Source organism: Pollicipes pollicipes, unplaced genomic scaffold (assembly GCF_011947565.3).
Source record: "Pollicipes pollicipes isolate AB1234 unplaced genomic scaffold, Ppol_2.1 Scaffold_3087;HRSCAF=3621_pilon_pilon_pilon, whole genome shotgun sequence".
Classification (NCBI taxonomy): domain Eukaryota; kingdom Metazoa; phylum Arthropoda; class Thecostraca; order Pollicipedomorpha; family Pollicipedidae; genus Pollicipes; species Pollicipes pollicipes.
In genome coordinates, this window is record NW_023596225.1 from 25,658,980 (window position 1) to 25,669,127 (window position 10,148).

Sequence of the window (10,148 nt, forward strand, 5' to 3'; positions counted from 1 at the left end):
GCCAAAACTAAATGGATTTAAAGATATGTCCGCACTCAATCCAGCAAGTTAGTTTTAGCTTCGGGCCGGGTTGCGCCGAGCGCCCGGCCGGTGCTGCGGCTCTGAGTGCCCTGTCTAGGGAGGGCTCTGAGTGGGTTGTCTGGGGAGGGCTGTGAGTCCCCTGTCTATGGACGCCTTTGAGTGCCTTGCCTAGGAACGGCTCCGAGTCCTCTGTCTAGGGACGGCTCCAAGTGCCCTGTCTAAGGACGGCTCTGAGGTGCCTGTCTAGGGACGGCTCTGAGATTCCTGTCTAGGGACGACTCTGAGGACGGTGGGCGGTCGGGGTATCGCACCGTCTGCAGCTCCCGTCCGGAGACACGTGCCATTGGTCAGGGGAGCGAGGCCGCCGTGCGCGGTCCGTTTGCCCTACGGCGGTGTGTCACGGGTATGGGGAGACAGGCGACCTCGCCGACACCTGACGCCGCGCGCCGCCCCGCCTCGCTCGCAGGCGCAGCAGGCGCAGCTGGAGGCGTGCCAGAAGTCGCTGGCCGCCTCGGAGGAGCGGTGTGCTCACCTGCGGCTGGGCGTGGACCGGCTGCAGCAGCAGGTGGCCGCCTCCGACGGCGTCCAGGCCGAGACGCGATAGCAGGCCGCGCAGCTGGCGCGTCAACTGGCGGAGGCCGGCGCGCAAGTGGCGCAGATGGAGGACAAGCTGCAACAGGTGGGACCAGCAGCGACGGACACTGCGACGCGGGCGGGCTCGGGTCTGGGCTGAGGCCCTGTGACCTGGCTTGGTCTTATACTATCTGATCTGATCCGTCCTGGTCTGATGTAATGCGATCTGGCCTGGTCTGGTCTCTGGGTAAGGTATATCTGTTTTTTTTTTAAATCTGTCGTTGGAAAACCAAGCAGATAGCTCACTATTGGCATTTAGCGGCCACGCTGTCTGCACGCTTCTGTGCTAGAAATATGCAGTGGCGAGGACGGCCAGGATAACTAAGTCACGCTTATGACTGGCACAGGTCTCGAGTTCATTGCGAACCAGTTCAATCTCTCGCAGCACCATACTTCAGCATGCGCAATACAATGGCGTAATGCTGCAGGTGACGAAAAGCGTTGGCTCCGCTGCTCGTCAGTCTGGTCCGCTCAGCGTGCATTGAAACGGAGCCCGGCGTACAAACTGGCCAATCAGCACTAGTTTTGCGAACGTCGCGTCCGTGATGTTCGCGGTGCCTGCTCTGACCTGAGCCCTGACTGGCTGAGGGTCTCAGCATCAACGGACGTCGCGTCCGTGATGTTCGCGGTGCCTGCTCTGACCTGAGCCCTGACTGGCTGAGGGTCTCAGCATCAACGGACGGCAGCACTCGTGAGCTGCTGTGGACGCCCGCGCTGCGAGAGAGCCGCCAGTCGATAGGGGGGGGGAGGAGGCCTTGCTGTTCGGCTTTGTGAGCCGCGGGGGGAGCGCTCCGTCAGCCCTTGACCTCCGGCCGGCAGGAGGACCTAGCCGAGCTGGACCGGCTGCGCGCCCGCTGTCTCCAGCTGGAAAAGACCATGCAGGCTCGCGAGAGAAGCTGCAAACAACGCATCGTCGGCCTGGAACAGCAGGTAGGAGAGATATGGCGAGAGAGAGAGAGAGAGAGAGAGAGAGAGAGAGAGAGAGAGAGAGAGAGAGAGAGAGAGAGAGACGACTGATGGTGATTGTGGTGATGGTGCCATGTTTCCTGAAGATGTTAGCGAGGGTTGAGATGATGCGCCCTGAAAGTGTGAAGCCTGTCCTGAACGCTAGCTAGCTCTTGGTTCCGTTCCAGTTCCGTTCTTGGTCCAGTTCCGATGTGCGAGCGGTCTCGCCCGCTCGGAGCTCGCCCGCTAGGAGCAGAGCCGCGGTGCTTGCGCCGTCGCTGTCGCCAGCTGACTGTGCCGCGCGCCGCAGATCGGCACGCTGAAGGAGCAGCTGTCGCAGGAGATGCGCGCGCGCCAGCAGTACATCCTGCGCAGCACGCGCGCCGGTCAGGAGATCCGTCAGATCCGCTCCTCGCTCGACCAGAGTCTGCGCAGCGTCAGCGGCAACGAGCGTGAGTGGCCTTGCCGGCCGGTGGCGGGCGGCGGCGAGGCACGGAAACAGTGCGACAGGAACAACGGAACAGCGGGGGAGGATGAGGGCCAGGGGGCGAATGCCACGGGTAGGACTGGGGGAACGGCGGCTGGCGGTGGTTCTCGTCTCTATTTTGGTATGACGGTGTTAAGGTGGGGCGGCGTGTGTTACTGCCGTATGGTGCGCTGCCATGCCGCCGTGACGGGGTGTTGTGGTCCGCCGTGCCGTCCCCCGCAGCGTGACGCCGGCCCGTGCCGTGCCTGTCGGCGGACGTGACGTGGCTGTTGCCGGATCGAGCCGAGCCTGTCAGCGGACGTAACGTAGGAGGCGGCCGTCAGCAGGTCTGGATGCGGCCGCGCTGGACTCGGAGTCGCGGCGGCTGGACTCGACTCTGGCTGGTCTGCGCGGCGCCGACGGCGTGCTGACGCCGTCCCGTCTCTCGGCTCCGGCCCCGGCTCCGGCCTCCTCCCGCTCGCGCGCCACCAGTCCCAGGTCGGTACGACTCCATGCCGGCCATGGCGCTGCCTGTCTGCTCTGTCTGCATGTTGCTGCCGCCGCTGCTGATCTAACTGACTGGTGCTGACCTGACCTGGACTGGATCTTCAGCAGGTCGCCCCAGCTGCGCGTGCCAGCGCCATCCTCCGGCCGACGGACGAAACAATCCTCCGGGGCGCGTCGGAACCTGGACCTCCGCTGAGGCGACCGGCCGACGCACGGTTACGTGGAAGCCGGGATTGGAGCTTTACTGGCGGGCGTATGGACATCTAGCGGCTGGAAGTGGAGAGCGTAGTTCAATGCGGCTCCACAACGCGGGATGGGAGGATGAACGATAACGCAACCACTGCCATACCGTGACAAATGTGATGATGTGACCAATGATCCCATGCCGTTAGATCAGAGCGGGTGTTTTTAAACTGTCGCCAGCATTGAAGACTGGGGGGATTTGTTATTACTTTGCTCTGATGTTTTTATTCGGACTCTCTCGTTGCTCGAGCTGTCGCCAGGGCTGGTCGTTACTGTGTGTTTGAATCGGTCTGGCGCAAGGAAGTCGTCACTTCAGCAGCCTCTGTTTATCCGTGCTCCTGGCCGTGAAAGCCATCTGCACCATTAACCGCCGTTTGCTGGGCCACCTGGTGTACTCCCGTCGTCTGTTCGCTTATCATCTGTATTATTAGGTACTTGATGAGCCTGCCGCGCTTTACATCACTTACATCATTCGTGCTTTATATCGCTGGGATGCTTTTTCGCGCGCGATGCGCAAGGTCCGACAATTGCTGTCCGGGCCCAGAGCTAATCATACAGGTGACATCTGGCGGAAGTTTTGAAGCGTTAGTTGTTTAAAGAATCGCGAGAGGGCAGTTTGCTGGCAGTTTATGTTTGATGACCGCAATGACAGGCACGTTGATGCTGATCTTTCTTAATCAGTATTTGTTATGAATGAAACACGCTTCTGCGGTAGTTATTTTCCCTTTGTGGACGGTTGCTTATTTCCAATGCACGGCCTTGGCTGCACCCTGAAACTTGGTGTTTCACGATGTGAAATAACCCCTTTTTGGTTAAATTTCAGCGAGGCTTTGGGAGTGAAATAAAATGGAGAAGTGAAGAAAGTCAATATCCGTCTACCAACAGACAGCCACGCTTTTCGTGCGTACTTGTATCATAGAGGGAGCACCGTATCACAATTACGTTAGTTCGATAATAATGAGTACAATAGTCATGTCGTTTATGCCTTCCATCAGGAAACACTAGCTTCTGTCCAACTGCAACTGCGGAGTACAGATCCATGCAACTGTCATTAAGCGGTCGCAATTGAAGTGAGATCGCCATAAAAAGCAAGTTTGCTTTCACAGCCAATAACCCTACAGTCGGCACTTAAGATCGGTAACTCCGCGCCACTCTGTGGCTCGCTGTCCCGCCTGCAGGGCTGCTGCATCCACACTCTTGATGCGGGAATACCATAAGCCATCAGCTTAGTTACTGTGGTTACTTTAACAACCCTGCGGTGCATCTGAAACCCAAGACGTAGGCATACTTTTGGAGTCTTCGCCGCGCATGTGACTAGTTCGAGGAAGACAAACGTGCGGTGGGCTGTGACTTCCTTATGGTGTACCGACGTCGGCCTCGTATTAACTTCGGACTTTGCTGGTGACTTCGGCATCCCGTTTCACCTTTAGACGGAGGTGGGTCCACAGATTACGTCGGTGCGCTATCCTGGTTTTCCCATCGTGGTTGTACCGATTTGGGCTGGAAACGGGGTAAACACTTCATTGCCGCGAACGTCACATGAGGCTGCAGAAAAGTTCTCCAGTTCGAGGAACAACGGCCCCGGCGCGCCAAATTATTCTGAGACGCCCGATCGTCATCCCTATCGAGTAGCTCATGACGTCACTGTGGTGGGTTTGTGCGCACATGGAAAGCTGCAGGTGAGTGAGAAAATGCAACTGCCTCCATCCGTCTACAGGATGATGATCGGGCCTCTTTAACGTCTATCGGGCGATCGGGCGTCTATGGGGCGACTAGAGGCCGGGCTGGCGCTGCCCGGACTCCTAGCCGTCATTTCTCAGGCGGCGCGCTCAGAGAGGAGCTGTGTCGGACCATCACGGGTCGGGCCTTGTGCTGGGTCGCAATGTCTTGATTATGTTTCGGATCTGGGGCGGACAGCTGGGGTGACAGACTGGGGCCGATTCCGAAACAGAGCAAGATCAGCTGTCGTGGCGTTCTTCCTTGCCGTACGACATCTCTTCACTAAATAGCGTTACGGACGAAACCAGAGTTCTAGCGTAGTGAATATTATGATGAAAGGGTGCTATGGTTGAAAACCGAAAACACTAACAAACAGAAGACAGAAAAGGTCGTCACTTTTGCTCGTTCTCGAAAAATCGAACAAAACGTTTGTGGTGGGCACACTTGAAGGCTAAGCCGACCAAATGCAGGTATAGTCTGATCGTTACACCAAACACGATGAATTGTACAATGGAATCCTCCTGCGACTATGAGACGGAAACATCGAAGATGAAAACATTTACAGCGTGTGAATTCAATCACAAATTTGGAAAGCACTCTTTACCAGAAGCCTACCAAGAACTTTGTCATATTTGACCAAAAGTTTTCTTCCAGATTGGTCGCTGCACCGTGGGACTTTAACAGTTGGCCATCGTGCCAGCATATCACGCCGATTTTCGCAGCACCTGAATACCGCGGCGTGGCGTGGGCAACACACGAGTCACACAGTTTGCATGGAAAATAGACAGTATAACTACATCATTCACTGACTGCGAACACGAGCCGTTTGACACCTGTTTTGAGCCTGTGGACACCGCAATGCTCATCATGTTACTTCATCGAAACATAAACTGAACTTCTGGGCCTGCCAGGCCCAAATTGTTACGTTTGATAGAATATTTGAGACGAACTGCCGAACGTCAATAACAATATCCAAACATTCTGGTGTGCATTCAGGTTCTTTAAAAGTAAGTAAATTGTTAAAGCACATTAAATCATTTTCCCCTTATTTCCGGACGATTTTGTTCAGCGGAAATTTTCCTGATTAGACATTAAATTCATGCTGTTTAGACGAAGATGAACGTGTGATTTGTGAAAACCGCTTTCAACCACAGTAAACGCAGAGCAATACGCACAATATCACATCTTTAAATCGTGTTATTTCACTGCCATCGCAAATCCTGGGCCGCCATGCTCTCTAGTAAGCCAATCATAGTCGCATCATGTAAACAGAGGCCCATGGTATCAACAGGGGCGGGGTCTATCAGTCATCACCCACTCACTTCTTGTGAGGTCAAACGTAAGGTATTGCAGGTGGTGATATGTGTAAGAAAGGGCCTTAAAAAATCCTCATCCCACTGTACATTGAAGATGACTGTAGTGATATTGGAGCGTGAATATCGAGCAGCTGTAGGAACATATATTTAGAAACAATAAAAAAAGCTAGAACATGCTACAATGTATCTCCATGATGATTTGTTGTAACTGACCTGAGTGCTGTGTAACTGGAACATGCGGCCTGCAAATGGCGGATTTCCTGCCCTGGCCTTCAACGACAATTTTGTTTGCCCCATATGCTTCCACCGCAACGTCATTGAAACTGTGAAAAGCTCTGATAGTATACAAATTTCGGCTGGAGTGCACGAATATATCCATCTGTATGTTCCAATAGCAAACTTCAACGAAACGCTCGGCTGCCACCTAAGCCCCTCCCGGGACAATCTGTTGCTTTATGCAGTTCCCCACTATCTCCCAGATGAACCCTCGTTTTATGCGTTCCTTGATCAGGCTGTGGCTACTTCATCAGGATCAATGCATATGTTTGGCCTTAAGAATCACTGACAGTGAAGACGAGGCTGTCTTGCTGGATCGACAGACATATCGGTCGCCTTGTACGGCCGCCAGCTGGCGCCGGCCCAGTTCATCCGCGCTGTTGTACACAAAGAACTAAGAAAAAGCATACGTGACGGCTTTGATATTTCCTACGGCAGGAATCATTTTTCTGACTCACCCTCATCTGGTGTGTATGTATGTGCACTAACGCAGGCTGATATGCTACGTCTTCACTGTCAGTGATTCTTAAGGACAAACATATGCATTGATCCTGATGAAGTGGCCACAGCCTGATCAAGGAACGCATAAAACGAGGGTTAATCTGTGAGATAGTGGGGAACTGCATAATGTGTATGTGCACTAACGCAGGCTGATATGCTACGTAGAAGAGAGAGAGAGAGGAGAGAGAGAGAGAGAGGAGATAGAGAGAGAGCGAGAGAGGAGAGAGATAGAGAGAGAGAGAGAGAGAGAGAAGAGAGAGAGAGAGAGAGAGAGAGAGAGATCTATATATATGTATGTATATATATAATATATATATATATATATATATATATATATACACCAGTACGATGGAATGCATACTTTCACACCAAACGAGGGCGATAGTCTGATCAGCTATTTCATCCGTGGGGCCATCTGAATCGTGACGGAAGCACTGGTAAGTGCAATGCGACATCGACTTGTTTGTTTATTGACCTGTATTTCGTATACTCTGACCCTGTCAACTGCATCTCTTTATCACTTGTCCTTGCACGAAAAAAAAGTTCGCAATTTGCATGACTACCTGGCTCAACCAATAAAGCAGAACGAACTAACCGCTTGCAACGAAATTCGAATTGACTGAGAGCAGCGAACTGTGCTCGAAGATATTAAACCTAGTATTTGATAGCTGTTGCTCACAAAATAATGAGACTCTAGGAAGGTGCTGTCTTAACGGTTTGGTTCCCAACCCCATGCCACAATCGTCTACTGGTGCAACGACCGAGCACGGGCTGCGTATAGGAAATCCAAACTAATTACCTGCCGGTTATCTCCGGTGAAAATGTGCTAACGTGTTCCATAAATCACCTTTTCTCCTGGAAAATAGTACGCCTTATCAGAAGAGGTTTTCGGATTCGGCGACGAGTGCCGTCGGCACCGGTGTTTTTCCGCCGCCGTTGGCCCCGAACGGATTAACTGAGATCCGATCTCATCTGGTTCCGTCTCTCGCAATCCCTGAGTCACCTTAATTGCGTCTCGCGAGAACGAGAACGCGTCTCATGCGCTGAGTGACGTAACGGTTCATGTTTTTTAATGTCGCGGCACTCATCTTGCCAGAGCCGTCAATACGCGCCATTGGGTAACCAATTTATCAGTTTGCGCAGATTTCAGTGAAAACCTTTATGGTATTAACTACTAGTGCGTGCTATGTGAATTGCATACTTTGGAAGCAGTCGGCTCTAGGACGGACCCGCCAGGCACGCCCATGCAGTCAGATCTGGAAACGGACTGTCTCGCACGGCCCTGCTGTCGGGTGCTGTGGACTGGACTACAGACCGGTGACAGGTGCTGACCAGCAGGCCACCTACGTCGCGAGCTCCCCCCGCGTAGCGCCCCTCGTGCCCACGATTGCCACAGACGGGCGCTCGCCGCGACTGTGCACGGAAGTCTCTCGGCAAGTATCGTACACAGCTGCAGAAATGTCGCTTACAACGCAGGACTCATGGCATGACACCGGAACGATGCCCCCTAAAGCTCCAATCGTGCTCATTGCCCCGGTTGAATGGGATCAGGACGGATGCTTTTGGACACTTTGGAGCTTAACTTAGCCTGGCGTCATGCAGGGAGCTTGCCCGGCGCATCGGGGGTACAGCGACGGTCACTCACCGCTGACGCGCGCCCGGTGGCGCAGACAGGCCGTCACGCACGCCGCGCGAGTTCGGGCGGGGCCCTCGCCGACCCGTCTGTAGACAGCGTGCTCGAGCGTCGCCAGCCAGCCCCTGCGACAGCGGCTGGCGCTGGGACAGTGACGCCCAGCTGCAGGTGGGTGCAGGCCCGGCCGGTCGCCACAGCTCTCCCCATGCGTGTTCAGTGTCAGCTCCGTCGCTTGGCGAAGTAAACCCCAAACTGTTGCGGTATTGAGCTCATAAGAACCAATGTGTGTGTGTGTGTGTGTGTGTGTGTGTGTGTGTGTGTGTGTGTGTGTGTGTGTGTGTGTGTGTGTGTGTGTGTGTGTGTGTGTGTGTGTGTGTGTGTGTGTGTGTTGTGTGTGTGTGTGTGTGTGTGTGTGTGCGTGTGTGCGTGTGTGTGTGTGTGTGTGTGTGTGTGTGTGTGTGTGTGTGTGTGTGTGTGTGTTGTGTGTGTGGTGTGTGTGTGTGTGTGCGTGTGTGGCGTGTGCGTGTGCGTGTTTGTGTCGTGTGTGCGTGTGCGCACGCGTGCGTGCGTGTGTGTGTGCGTGTGTGTACGTGTGCGCGGGCGCGTCGGGTACGTTCCTTAAAACACTGCTGGTTGAGAGCAATGAATAAAATTATCCGATAGTAGGATGTTCGGCTGCAAAAGTCCTATAGTTGTGTTGTTTCCTATTCAGTTGGGGATTGTCCCCCCCCCCCGAATCAAGGGCGAAGCTTCCTATTCAGACGGAGGGGAGTTAGAAGGCGCAGCGCCCCTGGCCCCTGGTGCCAGAAGGCAGAGCCCATCCCACCACCATGCGTGTCACCATGAAACTTGCCAACACCAGCCATCGTTTTTCCATTACTCATGTCCCAAGGCTCCAGCCCTCGAGTCATGCTATCTGTAACACTCGACTGAAAATGTAAACGAAAATGACTGTAACTGTAACTCAACCGAAAACGCGCCGGAAGAAACTTAGCGATCTCGAATGTAAAGGGAATGCTCGAAACGATCTCTAAGTGAATGGGAATGTTCGAAATTTGAAGATTTTGAAGGAAACATTAGATATGAACTGAACTCACTCATAACTATTAGGTATACTTTAATTGTAAATGGATGCTCTAAACAATAAAGTTACTTACTACTTACTCCTCACTACTTAGTGAGTATGCTCCTGAGTGCGTCATTGTTTGGTTACGTGCTGGAACGTTTGTATGCCGTTGATGTGCCGCCAAACTAGCCGTCCGAAATTGCCATCGTAGCACTCTCTTATAGCACTTCAATCTCCCGAGAGGTGGCGATGGGGGTGCTGGAAGTGTGCTGAACTAGATACCGTTTTGTGCTCTTGTTTTGGTCTTTTCTCGTGATGTTCTTGCGCATTTATTCGTCAATGCATGATGTGTACTTGCATTCACATACTCGGTTATGGCGCTATTCTTGATTTATTCGATTATTTGTCTGATTTCCGTAAAAACTAGCTACCATGTCCAACTTCTTATATTATGCAGAACAACGTGATCCCAGTTGCGCTGGTCCGTATTTCTCATCCTCTATTGTAATTGGTTCCACAACGTCGCGGCGCGTTGAACGTCCGGGGTAGGCCGCATGCGTTAGCTACAAGTGGGTCGAGAAGCCCCGTGGGAGGGCAACGACAACTGGGCACCTAATGCACAACCTAGGGTGGAAGTTAAGCGATTGCCCGCCCCCCCCCCCCCCCCCCCCCCCCCAGCCGCATGCAGATCTGTCACACCGTTATCCATTCTCGCTCATCCTATAGCCCTGAAATGGTCATTTTTGGTCGAAGGGGCTGTAATGCAAACAGCCAATGGTGACTGACACTCCCACAGCGTCCCCAATATTGATTGAGAGCCAG

The 10,148-nt window shown here is 53.4% G+C and overlaps 1 protein-coding gene across 1 annotated transcript; it reads left to right on the plus strand.

The window, feature by feature from the left end:
- Window positions 1–1,479: 1,479 nt before the first annotated feature.
- On the plus strand, window positions 1,480–2,773 carry LOC119114755 (uncharacterized). Its single transcript, XM_037238785.1, has 4 exons — window positions 1,480–1,584; window positions 1,910–2,051; window positions 2,413–2,563; window positions 2,678–2,773. The coding sequence occupies exons 1-4, from the start codon at window positions 1,531–1,533 to the stop codon at window positions 2,766–2,768; spliced, it is 438 nt and encodes a 145-aa protein (XP_037094680.1). The 5' UTR covers window positions 1,480–1,530; the 3' UTR covers window positions 2,769–2,773.
- Window positions 2,774–10,148: the final 7,375 nt, after the last annotated feature.

Coding starts and splice junctions, on each gene's coding strand:
- LOC119114755 (XM_037238785.1), top strand. CDS start 1,531: ATGCAGGCTCGCGAGAGAAGCTGCAAACAACGCATCGTCGGCCTGGAA. Junction 1,585..1,909: donor TCGTCGGCCTGGAACAGCAG/GTAGGAGAGATA, acceptor CGCGCGCCGCAG/ATCGGCACGCTGAAGGAGCA. Junction 2,564..2,677: donor TCGCGCGCCACCAGTCCCAG/GTCGGTACGACT, acceptor CTGGATCTTCAG/CAGGTCGCCCCAGCTGCGCG.